Raw genomic sequence first — 27,993 nt, 5'->3', positions numbered from 1 at the left:
AATATATTGTTCTACGACATTAAAATGACCTAACGTTACAATTAATATCACGTAAACCAGTGATTAATCTTCCTTTTTAGACTTTAAAAAAGTTTGTACGGACCGTTTAACTCCCGATGTCAGTTTTCGGGGGTCGGTTATTCGGTTACACCACAACAGAGGAAGTTTTGTTTTAAGGTTGAAGCAGAGAGGAAGAGGCTAGCCTGTAAAATCTTTGGTGAAGCGATTTTCCGCCATATTGGTACTCAAGTGCTTCTAGTTTTTAAAGGAAAACTAAATCTGATAAAGCAGATAATTCATGCAACTTCATACTGACAAAAAGAGCAAAAAGTTAAGACGGTGCGTGACAGGTCACACAGCTGTGGCGCGAACTTCTGCGGGCCATGCCTGTGTGCTCTGCATTCAAATGCAATGCTCGTACTGGATGTAATAAAGACAACAGCAAAGTGACATTTCACAGGTAGGACTGCTGTAAACGCATACGTTGCATAGCTAAGTGAGATGAGTGTGTCAAACTGAAACATTGCAATATCCGGCTTGCAGGTCGTAGAATATTTAGATGGTGACGTTAGCTTGCTAACTGTTATTACTTGGTAGTGTGTGCTTGTAGCATGGTAGTACATACACTACAGACCAAAATGTCAACAACCTAACATTAGAAAGTTGTGTTTTGCAATAAATAAATAAAAATTTCAGTGAAAGAATTGCATGCCATTTATTTTCACTGTCTCTCCAGAAAGGGCAAAAATGTGTAAATGTTAAATACTTAATCTACTCATTTTGATAAAATATTCACGTAGCTACATCACCTTGTCGTATGGCAAATGGAACGGATGCTAATAGACCATTTTTTAAGTATGGCTGAGATAGTGAGTGTTGTTGCATTGACACTTAAAGTACGAGAACATATGTTCTGTAAACGTGTCAACTTTGGTGCCGATTTTTAAATTGATTAGAATTAATTAGCATTAGTTTAGCTTTTATGTTAACACTGCTCAGACCAGTTCACTATTGTTTGTTAATATGGGTATGGGTAGGTGGAAAAGTGATGGGACATACAGTGGGCTTCAGAATTATTGACACCCTTGATAAACATGCAAAAAAAACTAAAACTATAAAATAAAATACAGTATAGACATAAGCTTTATTTTCCAACATGCGTGAAGTAGTGCGCTTTATTAATGATTCAATGGAATCAACCAAAATCTTACATTTTTCTAATAAAAATGTATTTCCCCAAAAAACAGGTTCCACAGTTATTGGTACTAATTTTGGCACCTGTGGTTTTTCAGAAAAAAATTGATTACTAAATAAAAAACATTGAAACATGACGGTAGATGTAAAATAAATAAAATAAATAAAAGTATATACACTCACTGAGCACTTTATTAGGTAGACCTGTACACCAGCTTGTTTATGCAAATATTTAATTGGCCAATCATGTGGCAGGAACTAAATGCGGACATGGTCAATAGGTTCAGCCGTTTTTAGACCAAATGTCAGAATGGGGAAGAAATGTGATCTAAGTGACTTTGACTATGGAATGATTGTTTGTGCCAGACAGGGTTTGAATATCTCAGAAACTGCTGATCTCCTGGGATTCTCATGCACAACAGTCTCAGAGTTTGCAGAGAATGGTGCGAAAAAACGAAAAACAATCCAGTGAGCAGCAGTTCTGTGGGCAAAATCACCTTATTAATGAGAGAGGTCAATGGGGAAGGGCCCGCCTGGTCAAAGCTGACAGGAAGGTGACAATAATGCAAATGACCACACAATAGTGGTATGCAGAAGAGCATCTTTAAACACACAACATGTCAAACCTTTTAAGTGGATAAGACTAATAAGTCTAAAAAAAATAAGTCTAATAACTCCCTAATAAAGTGCTCTCTGAGTAGTTTTCTCGTATGTTTTAACATAAAATATAGATCATTATCCATTTTGTTTAGTATATCCAACCTTTTTTTCCTCAATTTTTATTAAGGGTGCCAATAGTTCTGTATTTGATAAGAGGGGCCACCATGCTTTTGACCCCTAACTACAACTTTAATTGATCCTTATTGAATTTTGTTTTTACATATTTGACATGCTGCTCGTGGGGTTTAGGTTCCCATTGAAGCAACCGGAGAGACTCAAAATCTGGATCCGTATCACCCAGAAAGACCACTGGACCCCAACGCCAAATTCAGTCCTGTGCTCACGCCACTTTAAAGAAGACTGTTTCGACAGGACTGGTCAGACCACACGCATCAGGACAGACGCTGTTCCAACAATTGTCCTTTTCCCCCGAAAGGTATCATTAACCCTTAAGTTTAAGATCGCAAATGTGATCAGAGTGTCCTTAACTGCACATTCTACTGCTGATGTAACAATCGCTACTGTTATTTAAAAGCGTAAACAGTCCAAAAAAATCTTTTACTTTTTGGTTGACTGAATAATGCAATATTGCATTGTGTTGCTAATTACATGGCCCATGTGAACACTGGCTATTTTATCTCTCTGCATTTACTGCATTTGCAGAAATCTCAGCTGTTTGAGATGGAGGCGTGCGAACCAACGGAAGTGCAAAAACCCCCCCGTCGGAAACGGGGGAGACCAGCCAAGGTTGGCCGCCCCAAAACAGCAGGCCCGGAATCCAAGGCAGGCCCAGAATCCAAGGCAGGGCCAGAATCCAAGGCAGGGCCAGAATCCAAGGCGGGCCCAGAATCCAAAGCATGCCCAGAATCCAAGGCAGGCTCGAAAACCACCAAGGCAGGCCCACAAACCAAGGCAGCCCCAGAAACCACCAAGGCAAGCGCACAAACCAAGCAGGCCCCCAACACAGACCCTCCTTCAAGCCTGAATAAATCAAAATCAACCGACGCCCCTCTTCCAGACCCCGAGCCCAGAAAAAATGATACCAGCAGCAGCTCCAAACCGGGGCTTCCCTCATTCCTAAAAGGACAATCCGTATCGGTGCCAAAGTCCCTGATGACCGTGACGGCGGTGGAATACCAGCCCAACGTCCTCACCTACTTCAGCTATGTCCCGCAGGTGCAGCCCAAATCCCTTCTGCCCACGGACCACCAGTACGCCGTGACCGAGTCGCCGGTGAGGCTGAAGAGGAGGTGCATCAACGTCACGGACAAGCTGGAGGCTTGCAGGAAGAAGCTGAAAACGGAGCAGCAGAAGGTGCGGAGGTGGCACCGCGACGTGGCCAAGCTGAAGACTGAGGTGAAGGAGCTGCGCAAGGAGACCGCCGCCCCACCCAGCTGCGCCGAGATGGTGGAGCAGAACTTCAGCGGCGTGCCCAAGGAGCTGATGAAGAGGATGCTGGGGGAGAAGAGGGCCTCCATGGAGTACACGGAGGAGCTGAAGGCCTTCGCCTTCAAGCTCCGGCTCCTGTCGCCCAAGGCCTACAACTACGTGCGCAGCAGCTTCAAGCAGGCCCTGCCGCACCCCACCGTGATGAAGACGTGGCAGGCACAGGGCAAGGTGGGGTGCGGCGTGGACGGGGATGGGGCCTTGCCCGAGGCCTCGGCCGAAGACGACGGGGAGTCCAGGAAAAAGGGCGCGGCCCCTCTGCACGCCAGGATGGCGGTCCAGCAGTGTCAGTACGCCCGGCTCCGAGTCAAAGCGGTGGAGGGGGACCCTTTTGCGGAATGGGTGGAGGTAGTGAACTTCACCTTTTAATAAACAGTCCGCCAAGGAGAAGGATGCACTCAACCTGAGAATTGGCCTTATTGACAAGAATGCTGTTTGTACAGTAGTGCTAATGAAACGCCGCAGCTTCACATATTGCATAGGTTTTCCTTATGGCTATTTTGTTAACGTCATGGTGCATTTGATTATGCAAAACCAACGAGGGTCCTGTGCATGTATCCACTGTAGATATACAATGACAACTTTTTCAAAGTTGTCTCAAGGGGTTTTGGGATATGAGGGGATCAGGTGATGCTATTATTTCTTCCCAGAACCTAGACCATTTTAACAGGTCTCATATTTCTTAAATTCACAGATTCACAAAGGAATGGTGGTATATATCTGTTTTTTCAAAGGAGCCACAGAGAAGCTGATTCCAAAAATGGGTAAGTTTGGTTCTCAAGACTCTGCTCCACAGCTTTAACTTTATCTGAACCATAATACATAATACTTTAACCTTACTGCATTAACTGACAGCTAACTTGCTTTAATTCTACTGCACTTTGCACCATATTTGCCCTTAAAGCTGGGTATGTATATGTTGTGATGCATGGTTATCCATCTTTTTAGGTACTGTAATGCTTACCTAATCTGAAGATGATTAAATTGCTATACATGACTGAATAGTAAGCAGGCTATTCAAATTTCTGTATTAAGTCAACTGAGTTTCTAGCCCAGTAGTTGGATCATGTTGAGGCTTGTTATAGTAATTACAAGGATAAGCATGAAAAAACTGTTAAATGTTAAAATATTGTCATTAACAGACTTCAGAAAATTATCTTGGGACTATCCACCCCTAGAAAAGGCATAATGTGTGCAATAAATTAGTATCTATTTTGGTCTCATTACAAATATGTAAATATATAGTTTGTAGATGCTCATCTCATCTCGACAAGCACAAATGACTTATTGCTATACGGCCATTCATTATTAACATATTACATTATGCATGTGAAATATGCCTCACGCTGGCATTTGTTGATGCTTTACAAGGTTAAGGCCCAAAATTCTTCCAAATGTGATCCTTAACCTTATCAATCATTATAGGGGAAAGTCTACATGCTCTTATCCCAGCCAGAGGTGGATGCACCAAGCACTAAACCAGCGGTGCCAATAATTATGAAACCTTAATAAAGTAGTTTCCATGTTGGCATTTTGAGTTTATGTCAATAATTTGTAATGTGTTTATTTTTCAGTATTTTTTTGTGCATTACCAGTCAGGGGCGCCAATAATTCTGGAGCCCACTTTAGTTTTTTTTGGATATAGAGATTTTGACAGACGGTTGAATAGATGACAATTTACTGTCACAATCACTGATGGAGATCAATGATGGAGATACATTCCAGTCGGTACAACATGCTGCAAGGCCTTGGCACTGACTGTATAAAGTAGGTCTTTGCTTCAGGCAGTTTTCTGTTCCACTGGGCGGTGCAACAGATCGCACATCAGTTGGTGATGCTCCTGGGTCTCTGTGTGTCCCCCCACAGTGAGGGCCTTGCTGAACGTGAAACTTTTCGAGGTGGGCCCGGGGAAGCAGGCGTCGGTGCTGGAGCTGCCTGGGAGCGTGCTCGTTGTGCCCCAGGACACGCTGGGGGGACAGGCCAAGAGACGGAGCATGCTCTACCCGAACAATCTCGACAGCCCCAAGGGGCTCCAGCTCTACGCCAGCTTTGTGACTCAGCTGGAGAGCCAGCAAGCCTCCTCCAGCAAGTGCGCGGAGGCCGGGGTGGTGGTCCGGTATGGGGTCTACGGAGAGAAACAAGCCCTGCTGATGGATAGCGAGGGACTCTCGACGCATGTGATGGAGTTTTAAGCCCTTCCCGCTGCGCTCCGTCTCTTGGCTCTTGCACCGTGCAGTGCATTGTGTTCAGCAGGATGAAAGACATGCAGAAACATTGCTATGCTTCGCCCACCAGTTTCACTTTTGTATACGGCGAAAACTACATCAGATATTTTGTGTAAATTGATTTGATTTTACCTTTCAGTTCTTAAAGAACCGATCATTTTTAGGCAGTCTGACATTTCTCACAACTTTAGTAAAATGGTTTTGATAAACTTGTTTAGTTTTACAACTGGACATTCCTTTCTGTCCTTGCCATTAAAAGTTGGAACTGAAATGTCCTTTTATTTCCTGTTCTGGATAGTTTTCATACTTAAATTAACAAGAAACAGATTTGATCAGAGTGAATGGCAGCATGAATATTCAGTATTTCACCATAGCTCTTTATGAGAGCACTCATTTGCTTTACACTTTATATGCTGATCTCTTTACGACGTGTAATGTTGGTATAGGTAAGATGGTGTATGCAGCTACACAGTTTTCAATGTGGAACTTTTCATGAAAATAATTCATGTTTTTGACATTTTCTCCCTTCCTGGATGAAGTGCTGAAAGATTTCCTGCTGGAAATGATACAGAACACTGAGGCCTGCCAACTGGCGCTGTCTGTATTAATCACTAGTGTATATTTCTCTACAGTTGAACATAGTTGTATGGAAAAAGAAGGAAAGAAAAAACTTTTGTACACATTGGTGCTTCATATAAGGTGCTGGCTGTGCCAAAAATTAATCCAAGAATTAAAAGCAAACTATAATGGTGGCTTTTTACAAACCAAAAAAGAATCAGAACTTTGGTTTAATCCAGTTATATAAATGGCTCATATACAGTGCATCCGGAAAGTATTCACAGCGCTTCACTTTTTCCACATTTTGTTATGTTACAGCCTTATTCCAAAATTGATTAAATTAAATTTTTTCCCTCCAAATTCTACACACAATACCCCATAATGACAACGTGGAAAACGTTTTTTTTTAGATTTTTGCAAATTTATTAAAAATAAAAAACTAAGAAATCACATGTACATAAGTATTCACAGCATTTGCCATGAAGCTCAAAATTGAGCTCAGGTGCATCCTGTTTCCACCGATCAACCTTGAGATGTTTCTACAGCTTAATTGGAGTCCACCTGTGGTAAATTCAGTTGATTGGACATGATTTGGAAAGGCACACACCTGTCTATATAAGGTCCCACAGTTGACAGTGCATGTCGGAGCACAAACCAAGCATGAAGTCAAAGGAATTGGCTTGAGGCACAAATCTGGGGAAGGGTACAGAAAAATTTCTGCTGCTTTGAAGGTCCCAATGAGCACAGTGGCTTCCATCATCCGTAAATGGAAGAAGTTCAGAACCACCAGGACTCTTCCTAGAGCTGGCTGCCCGTCTAAACTGAGCAATCGGGGCAGAAGGGCCTTAGTCAGGGAGGTGACCAAGAACCCGATGGTCACTCTGTCAGAGCTCCAGCGTTCCTCTGTGGAGAGAGGAGAACCTTCCAGAAGGACAACCATTTCTGCAGCAATCCACCAATCAGGCCTGTATGGTAGAGTGGCCAGACGGAAGCCACTCCTTAGTAAAAGGCACATGGCAGCCCGCCTGGAGTTTGTCAGAAGGCACCTGAAGGACTCTCAGACCATGAGAAACAAAATTCTCTGGTCTAATGAGACAAAGATTGAACTCTTTGGCGTGAATGCCAGGCGTCTTGTTTGGAGGAAACCAGGCACCGCTCATCACCTGGCCAATACCATCCCTACAGTGACGCATGGTGGTGGCAGCATCATGCTGTGGGGATGTTTTTCAGCGGCAGGAACTGGGAGACTAGTCAGGATTGAGGGAAAGATGAATGCAGCAATGTACAGAGACATCCTGGATGAAAACCTGCTCCAGAGCACTCTTGACCTCCGACTGGGGCAACGGTTCATCTTTCAGCAGGACAACGACCCAAAGCACACAGCCAAGATATCAAAGGAGTGGCTTCAGGACAACTCTGTGAATGTCCTTGAGTGGCCCAGCCAGAACCCAGACTTGAATCCGATTGAACATCTCTGGAGAGATCTGAAAATGGCTGTGCACCGACGCTCCCCATCCAACCTGATGGAGCTTGAGAGGTGCTGCCCAAAGATCGGTGTGCCAAGTTTGTGGCATCATATTCAAAAAGACTTGAGGCTGTAATTGCTGCCAAAGGTGCATCAACAAAGTATTGAGCAAAGGCTGTGATTTCTTAGTTTTTTATTTTTAATAAATCTGCAAAAATCTCAAATGTCTTTCATGTTGTCATTATGGGGTGTTGTGTGTAGAATTTTGAGGAAAAAAATGCATTTATTCCATTTTGGAATTAGGCTGTAACATAACAAAATGTGAGAAGTGAAGCGCTGTGAATACTTTCCGGATGCACTGTAAATGACAAAGGCTGCAAATGAAATCTTTCATAAAAATGTCACATGACATGAAAAAGAAAACAACATTAATTTATGTTTTGGTTTGTGGTATGTTGGGTTCGTTCAAATGAACAGTTATATTACAATAAATACATTGCACACATTTCTGATGGAAGTCAGTTTGGTAAACTAATGAACTATTTATTATTTAGCTGACACTTTTATCCAATGCAACTTACAGTTTATTAGACTAAGCAGGGGACAATCCCCCTAGAGAGATGGGGGTTAAGGGCCTTGCTCAAGGGCCCAACAGCTGTACATCTGGGGTTTAAACCACCAACCTCATGGGTCCCAGTCATGTACCTTTGCCACTTGGCTACAGACTGCCCCACTTTTTCAAAGTACATAAAGAAATGTGAAGTCTATTTTCCTTTATGGACTATTTGCTTTTGTGATTAAGAGATTTTGATTCCATGGAGAATTCCAAGGAGAAGACTGTGGAGGGTTTGTGTTCCATGTGGCTGTTGAGTGCAATGGCTCCATCTGCTGGAGCATGAGTGCATGGTAGTCAACAGTTAAGGTATTCAGATACTGTACACAACATTTTCCACATTCCCTTCCAGATAAAATACAGCCCCTGTACAGCAGCACCTGCTCAGCCCCATTGGGGTAAGATGAGCTGGGAATTTCAGTCTGTATGTAAATGAAAGTGTTTGTTGAAGGAAATGGTTTTATGGAGCGCATCTGTCAAAATGAAGTCAACAGCTAAAGCATGTTGTTACAGTCTGGCAAGCTTTCCTTCAATTTGTCTATCTTGAAGGATACACATTACACATTACACGTTACACATTAATGTGTTTACTATTAAATGTAATCATGATTTAGGTGATCTGGTTCAAACTATGACTTGCTGTAATATTAATTTGCTTTATACAGGGCGGCCTGTAGCGTAGTGGTTAAGGTAAATGACTGGCACATACAAGGTCAGTGGTTCTAATCCCGGTGTAGCCACAATAAGATCCGCACAGCCGTTGGGCCCTTGAGCAAGGCCCTTAACCCTGCATTGCTCCAGGGGAGGATTGTCTCATGCTTAGTCTAATCAACTGTACGTCACTCTGGATAAGAGTGTCTGCCAAATGCCAATAATGTAATGTAAATGAAGCTAGGATTTGTTTTCAGTGTCACTAGGTTATCTATTGGCTAGGCAGATGCACTATGATGGACCAATTTACAGAGCAAGATTACTGGAAAAAAAAGAATATTTTTTAAATATCTATATACATGTTTACAATGTTTTTTTAACGTAAAAGTATGCATGTAAGTGCTTGTGTGTATGAGTATGTCATTGAATAATGTCTTGTATGTACGCTATTCTGAATAAGTGGGTCTTAAAATGTTTCCGGAATTAAGAGAGTGAGTCGGAGGTGTGAATGTGAGGTGGGTTTAGGTGCTGCACAGCTGAATGGCCGATCACCAAGTGAGGAGAAGCGTGAGGTTGGGACCGTAAGTAGGCCAGAAGAGGAAGAGTGCAATGAGCAGGAGGATGAGTAGGACAGCAGGAGGTCAGAGAGATAGGTGGGGGCCTAGTTGTGGAGGGCTTTGTATGTAAAAAAGGGATTTTAAATTGAATTCTGAATTTAACAGAGCCAGTGGAGCTTGTGGAGAACTGCAGTGATTTGGTCATGTAGTTTCGTGTGGGTTAACAATCTAGCAGTATGAGTTTTGGATTAGTTGTAGTTTGTTGACAGCTAGATTTGGGATACCTGTTAGAAGCCAATTGCAATAGTTCAGTCTGTATATTACAAGTGCATGGGTTAGATGGTTGCATGGTTGCTTGTGCTTCTTCCTGTTTATCGCAATCTATGAAAACTAACAATAATCCTTCACATACTGAGACTTGATAACAAAACACCCCAATCTTCCATATTTCTCAGGAATCACAACCATGTCACTGTACTGCTAAACATCAGCCTCAACATTATTTGTAAAAATGATTTGTGGGACTGAGCGAACAATGTAAAAAGACACCATTCATTAGGAAATACTAGGTGATTCTTCAATGTAATATATTCCTCATGGAATTATACAACACTCCCACAGCTCACTGGATGGGGAAAAAGCAGTTGCTCATGTGAGCTGGTAGTTCTTCATCAAAACAAAATGTAACTGAAAACAAGATAGTGTATATAAAACCTACTGCCTATGCCTAAACATAAACTATCGCAGCCAATAAAGCCTCAGGAGGGTACAAGACAAGGATGAGCCATAGCCACCACAATGAGTGCTGGAGTCTGCAAGAACTGCTGACAGTACAGGACTCCCATTTTAGGAGCATTTGCTACTAAAAATTGATGTGTACTAACCAGAATAATAATTTAGGAGCACATCTACTGACTGGGATGCATTTCTGTATGCCAAAATTTGTTTTGAACATAAAAGTTTTAAATTAGTCTCTTTTCTGGTAGCAGGTTCAGCCTCCATAAATGTTTCTAAAATACTGTTTTTAAGAACAAATTAATTTGATCTAGGGTCTTCTGATTCCGTTACAAACCTCTGGGGGTCCTCAGACCTGTTTGTGAACCTCAGATGTCAATTAATACAACCTAAAGATCACACAGAAGTACCTTTATTGGATATACAAGTGTAAACCTGTGAAGTTTGTTTGTATTATTGTTATATTCCATATTTGTGACAAATTTTATGCTTAAAATTAGTTCAATGCTTAAAAGATTGACAATGCATGGGAATTGTCTACAGACACAAGATCAGTGTAGAAGTTGTTAGATATGAAAATCGTACCTTGAAATCTTTAAAATCGAAAACGTTATGAAATATTAAAAAATAACTGCTTTTACCAATAGATTTGACATTTGAAATAGTATTTCTCTCTTTATTATTTGATGTAAGTTAGACGTTGGCTACACCTCTGAAATGATCAAAATGATCTTAGAGCTTCAATCCGGTGGAGCGATTCCTTGTCATTACAAATGGCTAAACCAAGTATTTATTGTCAATAACCTGTTTTGTCCAGTTAAAACCACTTATAATTTGCTATAACCCTGGTAACATTTTGTAAGGATAAAGAGCGAAGCGTACCTACATTACTATGGCACGGTCAGTAGGCTATGAGCTCTTGTCTCGCGAGACTTTGAATTTAGAGCATAGTGGCGAACGGGACTTGTCATGGGACTGAGCTGAGTTTGTGTTGTCGAAGAAGGAGGAAGGGAGAGACAGGAGAGGGGGGATCGGCAATAGAACAGAGCTACTGAGAGAGCTTTCTGGGGGGAATCCAATATGGCATCGGGCGATACGCTCTACATTGAAACAGATGGCACAGAAATGCCAGCCGAGATAGTGGAACTCCACGAAATAGAAGTGGAGACTATTGAAACAACGGTGGTCGGGGGTGACGATGACGACGAGCACCAGCCCATGATCGCCTTACAGCCGCTGGTCACTGACGATCCGAATCATATTCACCATCACCAAGAGGTGATCTTGGTCCAGACCAGGGAAGAGGTGGTCGGCGGGGATGATTCGGACCTCCGTGCAGATGACGGGTATGAGGACCAAATCCTCATACCTGTCCCAGTGCCTGCAGCAGAGGAGGAATATATCGAGCAGACTTTGGTGACTGTAGCCGGGAAGAGCTCAATGGGACGAATGAAGAAAGGGGGAGGCGGTAGTGGAAAGAAAGCGGGTAAAAAAAGCTACCTGAGTGCAGCAGAGGCAAGCGGTAGAAAATGGGAACAAAAACAGGTGCAAATAAAGACACTGGAAGGAGAGTTTTCGGTTACGATGTGGGCTTCGGGTGAGTAGCTGTTTTGATCATGGATATTTGTCTTTTCTGTGCATTGTTCTGTCTATGCTAACAAAGCGGGCCTGCAAGGGCGTTGTCCTCCTCTGCCAGCCTAGATTTTCTCGATGTGGACTAGCCTACTGTCAGAAGTATTTTTTAAAGTTTTCCATGGATGCTTAAAGGTAGTCCGATTGAAATGTTTTGGTTTGGAAGGGAAGCCATGTTTTTATGTGTTGATGGGCGCCGCCATGTTCCCCCGGTCCAGTATGGCGGCCCGAAAAAATGGCGTTTGTGCGGCCGGGGGAACATGGCGGCGGGTGCGGGAGCGAGCGCGCTGCTGCTGGCCCCTGGAGTAGGCCGCAATGGCGCAGTTTAAACATACACAGGATGCAAGCTACTGTTCTTAGGCAGGGGGGAGGGGATCTGAGGAGCGGGAGGCTAAGCGCGCAAAATTGCAGCTACTCTAAACGTTAGCTAGCTATTTTCAAGTGGGACCAACATTTCCAAGTTAACGTTACTTGGTAGTCAGAAACTATTTGACCTAACGTAAAGATATCACTATTGTCGAACATTGTATTTTTGTTCTATATGTAGCTAGCTATGTTTAATTAATTGCTTGCCAACAAATTAGCCTAGTCCGGTGTTTTTGAAGCAATATAGCTAGCAAGCTAACCAGCTATAGTTCGGCAAAGTGTATTTGGCTAGCTCTAGGTAGGCTACTACTGCCTGGAGTTTTCTAGTTACTCTCTTGTCTTGAAACTTTTAGGCAAAATGTTAAGTACACTAGCTAGCTAGCATTAATGGTGACGTGGTGGAAAAAAATATATTAGCTGACATTAGCTAACTTAACTAGTCTACTTAAGTAAGTAGATAATCAAGCTTCACTTGCCAGTGTTGGCTACGTGTATAACTACGTTAGCTAATAATATGGGCTAACTTAAGATACTTTTATTGCTGGATAGCAGGCTTCCCTGTTTGAAAACGTTAGCTAGCTAATATAGCTAGGGCTAGCAACCTCACGACTGGTAACGTTGGCTACGTTGCTACTGAGCTAATGATGTTTGATAGCCAACGTAAACGTTACCTGTTTTTTTATATCAAGAGTGAAGGTAACGTTAGCTAGCTAGCTAAGAGAATTAAGTCAGTCTAGATGCTAAAGTTAACGGCAACTCGCATTAACTCGCCTCCCTGACAAAATAGACAGCTGTCTACCCAACTGCTAGGTTACTAGCTGATAATCAGGAACACCAGCCTAACCAAAGTAAACTCTACTTACTAGTTACCAGTACCTCGCAGTGTTGATCTTATAAGTTAGCTAGTCATGTAATTGCGAGGTAATGGTTGTTTCCCCATAACAATCTGATTGTTACACTAGCTAGCAAACTAGCTAACGTTACTGAAAGTTGAGTGAACTTGTGCGGCGAATTTGGAAAACTTTGAAGCTTAGACGTAAGGATGCAATAATTGTATATATACTAATTGTCCTTTATTCTACTAGCTCTGAAGTTTAGACGTAAACTTAACTTTTTATGTTAACGACAACTATAATAATTGTATATGTATTAATAGTAATTGATTCGACTAATGTTGAATAATACATGAAATAGCTTACTAGCTAACTAACTGGACAGGCGCAAGTGGGATGCTTAATTTGTCATATATGCGTTAACAATTGTGAATTTGAGTTGCCATGGTTTAGTTTTGTGATTTTACATATGCATACAGTTCCTTTAAAATTTTAGCCTCCTTGCAGATTTGTCTGATGGAATGGTCTCAGATCTTGACGAAATTTAAGCTTAGATGAAGGGAATCCGAGTAAACATGATACTTATTTAAAAATAATAATTTAATTTATTTGATTAAAAACAGTTATTGAACAGTCATATCACCCCCATGAAGAAGTTTGCTCCCTTAAACTTAAGTCGTTGCACCACCTTTCGCAGCAATAATTGCAACCAATGCCTCTTATAATTTGACACCAGGCTTTCTCATCTGTGGGAAGGAATCTTAGCCACTCTTTTGCAGAACTAATTTCATTCAGTCTAAGTGGTAGGTTTTTGAGCATCAATTTTCTGGTACAGAGCAGAATTCATGGTTTCTTCAATAATGGCAAGTTACCCAGGTCCTGAGGCAGCAAACCATCCCCACACACCATCATACTACCACCACCATTTTTGATGTTCCTACTGTGAAATATTGCATTCAAGACAAAAAGGGACCTGTGTTGTCCAAAAAAAAACAAACAGTTTTGATTCATCAGTCCATAGGACGTTATCCCAATAGGCTTGGAGAGCATTGCATATCCCAAATATGCAACAGGCATTGATGCTTGCCTTGGTTATCTGTGGTTTCCGCCTTGCTACTACACCATTAATCCCATTTCTGCCCAGTCTCTTTAACACTGACCTTAGCTGAGACTAGAGGCTATTTTAAAGGATAATTTTACAAGATGCAAAATGCAATCCAAAAGTGTCAATACTGTAGTCGGAAAAGTTAAGTAAAGTAAAGGAGGAGGTTCAGTGCATTAACAAAGGAGAACTGCTGTAGAAGAATAAAGATATTGCTGATGCCTTAAATGGTTAGATAAGGGATTAAGAAATACTAGATAAATTACATTTACTAAAGACAAATAAGGCAGCAGGTCCCAATGGCATATTCCCAAGGGTACCGAGAGATAAGTGAGAATTTCTAAACCACTGGCAAGTATTTTTAGACAGTCTTTACAAACTGGAGAAATACTGGATGACTGGAAACAATCTCATATAATACCAATGTGTGAGTAAGGGGACTGTACTGATCTAGGAAACCTGTCCTAGGCCTGCCAGTCGAACGTGTGTTTACAGTCATCACATGTAAAATACTGGAATCTATCATTAGAGACAAAGTTTAATTATTTATTGAAAATAATAACATGATAAGGGATAGCCAACATGGTTTGTGTAAGAGTAGGTCATGCCTGACAAACCTTTTGGCATTCTTTAAGGAAGCTATCAAGTGTTTTGATGTTAGCAGGGCTGATGACATTGTATGTTTAGATGTACTGGAATTTAGGAATTACTGGAGCCATTCCAGAGTGGGTCCGGTGCTGGGGATGGTGGGGTTCCCACAGGGTTTGGTGCTGGGGCCACTGCAATTCCTCATTTACATTAATGACCTTGACAGAGGCATTAAAAGTAATTTTGTTAAATTTGCAGATGATACAAAACTAGGTGGTTTAATGGACAGTTTGGAATCTACTAAAGATTGAATCTACTGAAGATTTAACCAGAATCCAGAAGTAGGCGGAAACCTGCCAAATGAAATCTGATGCAACTAAATGTAAAGTTCTACATTTAGGGAAATACAATCATAAAGCAGAATTACTTAATGGGTGGTACAAAATTGGAAAGTGCTTGAGTTGAAAAAGACTTGATGGTAATAGTTGATCAAAGCCTTTCAGGTTATAGTCAATGTGCGGTAGCAGTAAAAAAAAGAAAAAAAGTCTAAGGAAGTTATACTCTCCTTATAGAATACTTTTCGACCACTCTTGGAGTTCTGGGGGTCTCACTATAAGAAAGATTTAGAGGCCCTGGAAAAGGTTCAGAGAAGGGCAACCAGAATGATTATATGTATAAAAGATAAGAGTTAAGAGGTTAGATTTAAATTGCTTAGTTAATCTTAGTAAAATTAGATTTAGGGGGATTTCCTTGATGCTTTTAAATTCATTAAAGGAATTAACAAAGTGAATTGTAGCCGGTGAGTTCGGTTAGCAAAACGAAAGGGCACAAATGTAAATTGGCAATAGAGAAATTCTGAACAGATATTAGGAAGTTTTTTTTCACACAGCAACTGGTCACAGTGTGGAATATCTTGGTAGTGGAGGTGGAAACACTGTTTCCAGGCTTGATACGGTACGGGGGAATTATGAGACTACAGTTCTTTATAATGGCAAGATACAAAGTATGGATTAGTATATTAAATGAAGGGTCTTGTTTCACTTGTGTACAACTTTGGATTCGACCAGCTCTACTCCATTGAGAGGGTGCTGTATCATAGATATTCTGTACACGTGTACATATCAGCATTGAGCATGTGTTAATAATTGATCTTATTGGCATTACAGAACAGAATTGAGGGCAGGCCAAATCGATATATGGCTTCACCGCATATGTGAGTGAAGTGAAGGTAGTGTAAAAAAAAAAAAAACTAATTGCTGGACTACCTAGCTTGGTACTGTGTGTGCTGTCTAATTTGTTGCATGTGTGTCATGTGGTCATGTTGCAGTCACATTCTTGTACTGGTGCACATAGCCTATTTTCTCTGTTGCATCGTCTTTTGACAGTGGCAATCTCTTGGGCATAAGGATGTTTGGTTCCATACTTCCATGTTTTCATACCAATGTGCCATGACCTGTAGTAACACTGCAAGATAAATCTCTGGAATTGATAATGTGGAGTTTGATCTAAATTCAGTAAATGGAAAAATGTAGGTCAGAGTACTGCCATATTTGGAAGAGCAGTCACAATGGAATGTTATAAATAATTAATCGCTAATGAAGAAAAATGGCATCTGCATAGCCGAAACCTAAACCGTGAGACTGAAGTGACACTTTGCTTACCCTCAGTCTAATTCTAATTCTGTCTTTGGAAGTGGCTTCTGGTTTTGACAGGCTGCTCTAGAAGCTGACCTGAAAACAGTATAGGGCTGGCAGTCATGTCTCCAAGTTTAACACTCTAAATGCTCAGTCAGTATTTGCTCAGCAATACAACCCTTCAGCAGCAGGACAGATTGACAAAGTATAGTCTCCGGGTTAGATTAAAACCAGTTGTCTGTGCTTCAGCCCTGTGTGCGATAAGTAAATTAAATCATTTTTCATGAAGCAGTGTTGTCAATGTTGGCTTGTGAAAAAACCTTCAAGTCGCGTTTGGATATGTCCATTTTAGTGGCTGATTTAAATGCAGGATTCTTATTGTTAATTGTAGAAATGTGCTGATATTCAAAGGTATTTTTTAAAGATTACAGTGGGCTATGACCCAGACTTGTTTAACCCAGTTTTTTGTGCCAATCGTCTTTTGATATCTGACATTTGTATTAACAGATTATTTTAATTAAATGTGTTTGAAGAAGACTGGGATCGTCAGTTTTGCGCAATGTCCATTGTCATTGACAGAAAAAAGCAGAATGACAAAGGATGATATTCATTATTCATTATGAAACATTCATATGTTGCAAGTTTAAACATATTAATCATATGAATTAATGGCTATCGGACTCTTCCATTGTCAATTATTTGGGTGTTACAATGAGAAAATGTAATAAAATGTCATTATTGTACCATGGCATATTATGACGACAAGTTTAAAAAAATATATATTTATTTTTTATTGGAACACCAAGTGAAACGATCATCAAAAGACCCTGTGTCTTGCTGCAACTTTGGTGCAGTTTGTGATTTTGGGGGCAATCAACAAATCTCACCAGTTTGACATTTGAACATGAACATCATATTTTGTTATTGCGTCAATGATAATGGACATTTCACAAAACTGACAATTCCAGTCTTCTTCATACAGATTTTGGAAAAAAACTAAACCAGACTTTGTTGCAATTTCCAGGTGGGAATTATCTGTGTAAGTGAACATACTGTGACCAGGGCATGCTAGACCATGTTATAACATGCAGGTTTGCTCCTGGGATGTATGTGGTATGTTTCTTGTATATGCTTGCAAGTTATGACGCTTGGCAAAATGATATTCCTGTCATGAATGGGATCAGCCTAAGCCATATCAAATTGCTTTGATTTGGTAAATCATTAAAGGCCCCCATTTGAAACATAATTTCTGCCTGTTATTCCTTTGTGCCTGTTCCATAGTCCTCACTTGTAAATACACAGGCACCTTTAAAACAATAATCAATGTAGGTTGAAACCCAATTTCCTGCAAGCATGACCTTTCTTCTTTACAACACTAAATACTCTAAATTGTCTACTCTAAATATTATTTTGTAGGAATGTTAGCTTCTTTGTTCCTAGCTTTCTGATTTCAGAATCAGTTTGTGTTTTCAGTTCCAAGTCTTCCTAAATGTTTCACCTTGTCTTAGTTATACTGTATCTCCGCATCTCTAAAATGGTAACTCTGTATCAAAGACACAACAGTTTTTTTAAATGCTTTGTGTATTTCTGAAAAAACAAAAAAACAAAAACAAAAAACAAAACAACTAGATATGTGAAAAGTTCAATATGCCTTTTAACCTGCTAATTTGAAGTATTTGCTGTTTGTTTTTAAAATAATGCCACATTTGCTGCTGCACACACTACTCAATTGTCAGTGTCATATGAATACAATTGAGTGCAGGATATTGGTGTCCTAGAGGGAGAACTGTTGGCAAGCCCACCCAGCAGAGGATTGTGTACGCTGGGGCCCACCCACACCATCTTATTTTCATCAGTGTTTGAGTTTGGCCTGAAGTTTTTACACACCTACTCTTTCGGCATCTCTCATTTACATGAAGACAAACGAGAGACCATCAGGATGTGAGCAGGTTACTGACAGAGCCGCTTGCAGATGAAAGCGCTCTTGAGCCTCCCGGGAGCTGGCGGTTTTGTGTAGGCGAGTGTCATGGCAGTTAATTTTCAGCGAGAGGGCCGAGGACCTTAGCTGCAACAATGAAGCCCAGTTAGCTCTGTAATTACTGTGTCTGTGGAGTTAATTTATACTCCAGTCAAGATTAGCATATTTTCAACAGTTATATCATCAGTTGAAGAAGAAAGGTGCTAATTCTCTTGACTTTAGATACAGCAACCAATTATCATTTTGATGTAGATCATGATCCAACAAAACTTTCATGGACCTGGAGATCCACACTTTAATTAGTTGGCAGTCCTAATGCTTTATTTAGCCGTCAGATGGAGCTGACTGGTTTTTGTTCTTGTGTTTTTTTAATTAAACATATTAAACTCTGCTTCTGGCTTGCCTTCAAACTAATTGGTAGGCAATTAAAAATAGTAATTTGTTTAGCTGATGTTTTTATTCAAAGTGACTTACAGTTGATTAGGCTAAGCATGGAACATGAGGTCAATATATATATATGATCGCAAAGGTTATGTTCTCACCTAACTCCAAATTAGGGCAGAAACCAGATAAATTGTATTTATTGAGGCCATGTTGCTTGACAAAGTCAAGGAAGGATCAAATGTATTACCATTAAAATATCAATAAAAGTATATGTCCGGTCGCTTGAGGGTTAATTATCCTTGCGATGTGTCAAGAACTTGATTGGAGTCCTCCTGTGGCAAATTGAACTGATTGGACATACATTCACTGAGCACTTTATTAGGAACACAATATTAATACTATTAATACTGTCAATTCTTCGTGGCACGGATTCCACAAGAGATTCTGTTCTATGTTAACATGATTGCATCACACAATTTCTGCAGATTTGTCAGCTGCACATTCATGCTGAAAATCTCCCGTTCTACCACATCCCAATTCAGATCCGGTAACTGGAAGGCCACTGAAGAACATGGAACTCATCATCATGTTCATGAAACCAGTTTGAGACTACTTTTGCTTTATGACGTGGTGCGTTATCATGCTTGGAAGTAGCCTTTAGAAAATTGGTACATTGTGGCCAAGAAGGGATGCACATGGTCAGCAACAGTACTCAAATAGGCTGTAGCATTCACGTGATGATTGATTGGTATTAACAGGGCCATGATGTGCCAAAAAAAAAGCATTCCTCACCATTACACCACCGCCGCCAGCCTGAACTGTTGGCACAAGGCAGGTTTGGTCCATGGATTCATGTTGTTGGCGCCAAATTCTGACCCTACCATCTGTATGCCTCAGAAATATTCATCAGACCAGGCTACTTTTTTCCAGTCTTCAACTGTCCAGTTTTGGTGAGCCTGTGGCCACTGCAGCCTCAGCTTTCTGTTCTTGGCTGACAGTGGGCACAGGCTCCCCAAAACCCGTCAGTAACAGTAGAGTAACGGTTTTCTTTTACCGTTAATATATTACCATTCACAAGCTGTCAAGTCTTTGGAATACAGTGCAAGTGCACAGCTGTTCAGACTCGAACAACGCAAAAGTTCTGAAAATTGCAGTTAGGCTTTGTAGTAGCCCCGCAACAAGCTGTTAAGAGAGGCAACAACAAGAATAATAATGATAATATAAAATACATTTTAGCCTATTTGCAAAGTTTTCTTCATTGTAGAACCATATGGAAAGTGATACAATTGGTTCCTTACCCATTTGTTCTTGAGGACACCCTTGTCAAATGTTCTAACTGGTCAGGGTTATTTTGAAAATAATGAGTCTGAAATTTAGGACACAACTATAAACACTGACAAACTGCAGTTGCATTCTTCTTGCCTTGGAAGTCCTCCATTTTCAGCTGAAATAATACGTTACTGATGACATGACAGGCTAATTTACCCACGAAAAGAACATGAACGTGAAAAACAAACATTAGTTGTGACTTGCGATGAAGCTGTAAGAGTGGCTGTTGGAGACGTTTTGAAGTTTGATGTTTTGCTGAAATGAATTATTAATATTATGTGCTTGCTATCAGTTGTTTAGGAATATTCTGAATTGATTCTTATGTTATTGTTCCATTTTGCCTAGCCATTTAATTGAACATGATTCTAAATACATTGGCGATTGGTCGTTACATGTTTGGGGACAATTTAATAACCCTAATCCAGGTGTGCAAAGCTTATAGAGACTTACTCAAGAAGACTCAAAGCTGTAATTGCTGCCAAAGGGGCTTCTACAAAGTACTGAATTAAGGGTCTGAATACTTATATAAATTAGATTTCACTTTTTTCATAAATGTGCAAAAATGTTGAATAACATGTTTTCACTTTGTCATTATTGGTTATTGGGTGTAGATCGATGGGCAACAATGGCAATTTTATCTATTTAAAATGAAATCTACAGCACAATAAAGTGCAAAAAGTGATGGGGTCTGAATACTTTATGAAGGCACTTTAGCTGTAGCACCCCTATAATTAAAGTCTGAATGCCAATAACAGTATAGCCCCTGTGGACTATTCCACTTTTTAAGCTGGGTTCTTCGTACATACATCCTTGTTCAACTGAAGGAATCTGTTAATTGGGTTTATTGTTTTGGAATCAGGTAGTTATATGCTATATATGTTGTTGCAAAAATAAATGATACCACTGATTAAGTACATGTATTTAGGTATATTTGACCAATCGGCCTGTTCACAATGTTGAAGTGACCTTTCATTGTGTTGTAGTACATGGCGAACAAAAGATGATCGGAGCAACATTAGTGGTCGTGCTGCTCAATGGGATATTGTGTTTGGAATGCAGGATATTTCACTATTTGCGCAAATTCACTTGCGTTCTGATAAAAATAGGCTTGTGCCATAATAAGCCCACAATAATAACATGATAAATGTAGAGCGTGCCCTCCCACAGGCAGAAAATAATTAGCGATACAACTGCAACTTTAGAAGGCCAACGATGACAAACATGAATTATCGTACAAGACAGCGCCTGGTCACATTATGATTACAGCAACATTGCATCTGCGGGCATGACAACTACAGATTTTAAATTGTAGCTTACCCTGTCAATGACAGCTTGTTGTGGAGGAGGTAGTTCAGAATGCACTTTTTACAGAGGGCAACATTACCACAGTAATACTGGCCTGCTTTCTTACCGCATGCAATAACTTTTTTTATGTTCCATAGTTTTACGATACAATTGGCTACAAAACAAAGATGACACACACAGAAAAAGTGTGACATCTAGTTTTCGATTTCTCATACAATTTAAGCCCAAAGCCATTTATTTTTTAATCTCAGCTGTATAAACATTATGATCTTTAAATAATACAAATGTCAGACACGTAAGCCGCTTGGCTTGAACAAATAGGACTAATTATCTTGCTGTGATTCATGTTTGGGTCATTATTTGCTGTAATCTTTAAAAAACCGACCTTGGTTGGACTATATATATGCATTTATAGAATGCGGAATATTTATTTTCCTACGCTTACTTTCTCTGCAAGGAAAACGCAGAATTCTGAACATTTCTGCCTTTCCGGAAATAGTGAGCGTATGAATGAGTCAGCCAAACGAATGGAGCCAAATGATGCGGTCTGCCAAAATGAATGTGTGCCCATCACTACCTCCTAGCTTTCAGCCAGGTTACCCCCTGTGTCAGCATGAGCAAGATGTTGTGTGATTGGCTTGTTTAGACAGCTATGCATAAGGGGTCATTCAGAAGCAAGAGGTAAAGTTTTAAATAGGGAGGAAGTTCAATTATCAGCACGTGCATGTGATTACATGTTGGAATGTTAATTTTAATGATTTGAAAGTTTATTTTGTCCCTTGCATAACAGCCATAATGTATACTGGCAGCACCACTCACCGTCCTGAACAGCTTTAACTATAGCATTGACTAAGAAGGTTAATTTATACTTTAAACACTACATTTTATCACTCTTGAGGACAGACCTAATGCTACAGTAGAAAAATCCTGTGACACAAATTGCATGGAAGCTCGCTGCCAGTGCTAGGCTGCCAGGGCTAGGCTAGTTCCAAAAGCTTGTGTTAGCTTATTGAATTTCATATGTGCAGCAAATGAGGAAAAAAGGAATTATCATATTTACTGAGGAGAAAACCGATGTTATAGCAGTGTTTCGAGTGGGGAGTGATATCTTTTAATATCTTTGATCTTGTCTTTATCGCTTTGGCCGAATGTTATTAAACTTGAGTCAGCTCTGCTATATATTTCAAAATAATTAATCTTGTAATTGATCAAATTTTGCCTTTAATCAGTGTCTTGTATTGATCTGGAAGTTAGGCGTCATTTCAAAAACGTAGCTACCACTAGCCAAGTAAACCGGCTCCTTGGTTTGGGTTTGGTTGTTGGTGAGCTGTTTCTGGTGGTTCATGTCCTCTGGTGGTGCGTCCTGGTCTAGGTGATTAACTCCGGTCTCCTTCGCTTTCTGTTACAGATGACAAGAAGGACATCGACCATGAGACGGTGGTGGAAGAGCAGATCATCGGGGAGAACTCCCCTCCGGATTATTCAGAGTACATGACTGGGAAGAAGCTGCCTCCAGGGGGAATCCCAGGCATCGACCTCTCGGACCCCAAACAGCTGGCGGAGTTTGCAAGGTAGCTACCAGGCACGCCTTGATGGATAAGCTTTGGGCTGCACACCAAGTCTTCATGCTATTCCACAGTAATGTCAACCTGAGCATGAAAAAAAAAAAATCTTACTTCCCAATTAAACGTATTATGTCCCAAACAGTGTGACCATTTTGAAATCTGATATTCTAATGTAATGTTAGATAAGATAAAACTTTGACGAAAAACAGAAACAACAAAGGAAAATGCTTGAAAATGGATTTATTATTCCCAATATCATTGAAATCAATGCAATTTTGCAGCTATCTTGAACACATTAAAAACTATTTCTGATGGCAACAAATGTCAACTGAGATTCAGAACCATTTCAGATGACAACAAATGTGTTATGATAAAATTTGATTGGGAAGTAGATCGTCAGACAATGTATTTCAGACATGTCACATCCATAACGCAATGGTGTTATATCCATAACGCAAGTTATTTGTCACATTTTTTCTGGCTTAACAGTATTTTTAAAAGGATTTTTTTTGGCCCTTCCCCTTGGCCAAGTGGGTGCTATGATAATATTAACATTAACATTTTTTATCAAGGAGGGACTTTGATTTTATGTCCAAATGTCACATCATAATGCTGGAATTGCCCAAATTTGCCCATTTCGGCCCCAGCCACCCAAGGAAATACAGTTTTTGTTCTGGATGTTCAATAACAATAAATGACCATTTTACACTTCGGTTAATGTAATGTACCAGTTCTGATTTCTCTTAACTAAAAAGTCACACACCTTTCCCTTTAGAACGAAACATTGATGTATGTTGTGAATACAGATGAGTACAAACAATCTATATGTGCGAATATGCATAAAAAGCACTCCATGAGTAATCATTAAATGACTAATTGAGGTGATTAATGTACCTTGATGGGATCATTTATAATGATTCACTTCATAAGAGGGTAGTATTGGCGTCTTGCCATTGGAGGACTGAATTCAAAGCCTGTTACTAAAAATGCAAAGCGCTGTTTATTTGTAAGCAGGCTCTGTTTGAGAATGTTTGGATACTATCAGCTTTGTCTAATCCTTCCTTGATATCGAAGCGGTCTTTCCGCAAGCGAAAATTCCCCCCTGTCTTCAGACTTGCAGATCTAGCCCTCTTAACAAGGGCCTAGCTTTACACGGCGCCACACAGAAGTAAACAAATGGCTTAACAGTGGGTAGAATTGTAATATTTACAGAAATGTTTTCCAACTGTCCGTGTCCCTGAGGTATTCCTGTTCCTCCGCGGTGACTGTGATTCACTCGGGATGTAGTTAACCACCCTCGGCGCTGCTCTTTCATTGCAGAATGAAGCCACGGAAGATTAAGGAGGACGACGCCCCACGGACGATAGCCTGCCCTCACAAAGTGAGCTTCGCCCCTGTCGCCCGAGACCTTTCTTATTCGGACAAATCTGGTGGAGAGCCCCGGTTTGGCACCGGTTGTGTTTAGATAAGCACCCGTATTTGATCGGTTGCAAAAATATCTATTGCTTTGGGAGACAAATATTCAGTACTGTCCTATCCACAACTTGTTAAATGGCTCATATTACACACAGAATCATACCCCTTCAGAGTTTAATCTGACTTGCCGGAGTTAACCGTCAAAAGAGATTTGGCTGTATCAGTGCATTTGTTTTGCTACACAATTAAAGCCTAAAAATGAAAGGCAATAAAATCCTGTATTGCCTTGTGGGCTGTAAAAGCCCATGTCTGTACAGTTATCCTGTACAGTTATGTGTCAGTCTGTTTCTGTAAATGTGTTATGGATTATGTGGTCCAAAGCGAAGTTGGTAGAGGTTTTCAATGGCTTTAATGAGTGGTCATTGAAACGGCAGCAGAACATTACTGTAATGGCTTGCTGAATAATTACCGACTCTGGCTCCGCACTTCAGGGATGCACAAAGATGTTCAGGGACAACTCGGCGATGAGGAAGCATCTGCACACTCACGGCCCACGCGTTCACGTCTGCGCAGAGTGTGGGAAGGCTTTCGTGGAAAGCTCCAAACTGAAGCGGCACCAGCTTGTTCACACCGGAGAGAAACCCTTCCAGGTATGCCAACGCACACCGGCTGCTCTGTCAGTATGGATCCTGCTTGTGTACCTCAGTTTTCCCCTGTTCATGATATGGTCACGTTTGCACTATACAAGTAAACTTCTAATCACTCTCAAGGGTGTTGTTGGCAGTAAAAGTTTTTTGTGTTAAAACATTGTTACAAGACTATTGTAAATCCCTTCCTATCATTGAAAAAGGCTCACTGACATGTTGGCTCACTCTCTGCTCTCGTCAATATACAGTTGACGGACCGACACTCTGTACCAAAGCATTGTAAAGCTGTAGAATAATTTCAGCTCATTGGTTGAAAATTGGGGGGGCTCAATGTATATGCACAGAGAAGGGGTGGGATACACAGTGTTATGGTTTGACGATGTTTGTTGCTGCAATTCATCTCTTGACCATTAGAAGTCCGAAATTGCCTATTGTACCTTTAAATAGAAGTGGCATAACCAGAATTTGAAGCCAAAGCCATCTGACCTCTCGTTTTTATCCTCTCTGTCCCTCCAGTGTACGTTTGAGGGCTGTGGAAAGCGGTTCTCCTTGGACTTTAACTTGCGCACACACGTGCGGATTCACACTGGAGACCGGCCCTATGTCTGCCCCTTCGACGGCTGCAATAAGAAGTTTGCCCAGTCCACCAATCTGAAGTCTCACATCTTAACGCATGCTAAAGCCAAAAACAACCAGTGAACTGCGAGAGAACCCTCCCTCTCAATTCTCGACACAACAGCATCTTAACAAATGCTCAAAAAGAAATATGAAATCCCTTTGTATATTGTTTCTAGAAAAAGTTTTAAAGGAAAATGACCATACAGACTTTTTGATAAGTATGGAGATGAGAAAAGAAGAAAAGGAACTGACGGTGAAGCCATTTCTCCTTCACCCTTCCACCGCGTCTCGTCCCTGACGGAAGAACCCACCAGCTATATAATGTTGTGCTTCTTGAAGACAAAACTCAAAACTTTCCATCTTGGGACAATTCTTTGTACAACAGAGCTTAAAGGAAAAAATGGTCCGGGTTTTTCAGTCAGGAATGGTTTTCACTCCTCTGCATAGAAAATTATTGCTTTTTAATTTTGTATTCTTTTTTCTCCAAGTGTGCATATTGTACACTTATTTTGGGATATGCTTAGTGATGCTATGTGTGTTTTTTTTCCCCCTGAAGATTGAAATCTGCTTGTGATGGTTATTGGAAGAGAGTTGGCCATTACTGTACTACATGCATACTTTTGAAAGTGTTTTCATTTGTTTTGTTTACTTTGGGTGTATCCTTTACTCATTTTGTATAATTGTAACGTACAGCTGTATTGAGATCATGTAGACACTTAATAGCGATGTGATTAGATAATGTTAACTGATTAAAATCCCATTTTAGTCGTGACACTTTTTTTATTTTGCCTGAAAATATTTTCCTGATGCAAAATAAGAAAAGTGTGTGATGTTCTTCACTTGCAAGGCCTATCTTAGTTTCGTTGCACAAAACTTACACAACCGACTTAAAGTGGTGCTCAGTTGCATTGTTAGAATGTATTGTGCAGACAGCATTAACCCTTGTTAATTTGTACATCCTGTGTACTTCAGTGGCCAATAATAAAACTGGTCTCAAAGCAAGTGCTTATTAGAAGTTTGTTTTAGACACTTATTTTAAAGCTATCCCAGATACCAGGTCAAAATGCACACACACATATTAGGACATTAAGCCTCCCTTACTGTGGTGATTGTTGCCCTAGCTTTCACAATGTATTGGTTAATGAAAAGGGACTGTTCCATTGTTACAAAAATAAAATAAAAATGGCTGACAGAAATGGCATGGAATATGGAGGATTTAATGAACGCCGGAGCTGTTTTCATGGTGCGAATACCTGTGTGAAAATGTCTTCGATTCACCGTAATCTTTGATTGGGTTCAACCATGTTTCTGGAAGGTTGTAACCTAGGGGCATTTTCCTACACTTTTTAAACCATGTATAAATAGAACCAAGCTTGTGTCTGTGGTAACGGGTGACTCCTGTGCAGTGATTATTTTGGAGTGTTTTTGGGGTGGGGCTACTTGTTGTTTTTGTCACATCTAATTGACTAGACCAGGGCTGTTCAATGTGGTTCCTTGAGATCTATTATCCTGTAGGTTTCTAATTTGGCAGACCTGATTCTACCAATTAGCAGCTCAACAAGATCTTCAGCTGTTGATTGAGGTGTGCTTTTGTTAGGGTTGGAGATAGATCTCTAGGAACCGGGTTGGGCAGCCCTGTCTTAGACCTTACACATTTGTCTACATTTGTGTTGTCTTTGTTTTCTGTATGCACCCCATGTCTACAGGGTCAAAAATGATCTACCCATGCCAGACTCCCTGTGATAAAGCCTCCTTCATTGAATTTTAAACCCTCAATCAATATTTTCCATGTCACATCAATAAATCAATGAATAACTGTTCTTCAGTCCTTGGAGACTGTATTTCTTCAGTCTCTCCCACTCGTTTCACTACAAAACACCAAAATGCACCAAAGATTTAACATTTGAAAAACTGAACAGCAACGTTTCTTTCCAAATATACCAGTTGCTCGGGAACATCAACAGAGCTCAACAATGCACATTTTAATTGAGAACTATTTCTTCTACTTCTGAATCTTGCCAACTGTCTGCACAAGCAGAACTTTCTGCTGAAGCACACAAGAATTCCGGCGCAAAACATCAAACATTGATATCAAGTGTATGTTTTTGGCAACTTTAGTAAGTGAAATTTTGGCAAGACAATATAGGTCCTTTAGTTTGTAATTTTGGCTCACTGTGACGAAACATGGACCATGAATACTGTTGTGCTTCGGGGGAAAGCTCTGCTCTCTCCGTGCGGACAGTTCCGGCAGTAGAATAGTTCTCAATGAATATTTTGAGCTCTGTTGATGTTTGCAAGTAACTGCCATTATATTTGGAAAGAGACATTACTGTTGACTTTTTGGCACACTGATTACCATTATATCATGGTGAACTACGTTTATAAAGTTGTCAAATCTAGCAAATTTGTCTCATCTCAGTGCGACAATACCTGGATGGATAGATGGTACATTGGGCAAGTGGAAACTTAAATTTAATTTTTTGGTTTAAACT

General features: G+C 40.4%; 2 protein-coding genes across 2 annotated transcripts; both read left to right on the top strand.

Moving 5' to 3' along the window:
* Positions 1-14: 14 nt before the first annotated feature.
* Positions 15-5,796, top strand: LOC133140286 (peroxynitrite isomerase THAP4-like). Its single transcript, XM_061260100.1, has 5 exons — positions 15-460; positions 2,104-2,290; positions 2,518-3,648; positions 3,995-4,064; positions 5,167-5,796. The coding sequence occupies exons 1-5, from the start codon at positions 384-386 to the stop codon at positions 5,490-5,492; spliced, it is 1,791 nt and encodes a 596-aa protein (XP_061116084.1). The 5' UTR covers positions 15-383; the 3' UTR covers positions 5,493-5,796.
* A 5,273-nt stretch (positions 5,797-11,069) lies between these two features.
* yy1a (YY1 transcription factor a) lies at positions 11,070-27,321 on the top strand. The gene is made up of 5 exons (XM_061235254.1): positions 11,070-11,701; positions 22,664-22,826; positions 24,141-24,201; positions 24,728-24,886; positions 25,400-27,321. Exons 1-5 carry the CDS (start codon positions 11,185-11,187, stop codon positions 25,580-25,582), a joined length of 1,083 nt encoding a protein of 360 aa, XP_061091238.1. The 5' UTR covers positions 11,070-11,184; the 3' UTR covers positions 25,583-27,321.
* The last annotated feature ends 672 nt before the right edge of the window (positions 27,322-27,993 follow it).

The sequence above is a fragment of the Conger conger genome, chromosome 1 (assembly GCF_963514075.1).
Source record: "Conger conger chromosome 1, fConCon1.1, whole genome shotgun sequence".
NCBI classification, from domain to species: Eukaryota; Metazoa; Chordata; class Actinopteri; order Anguilliformes; family Congridae; genus Conger; species Conger conger.
This window is presented reverse-complemented; position numbering and strand designations above follow the sequence as displayed.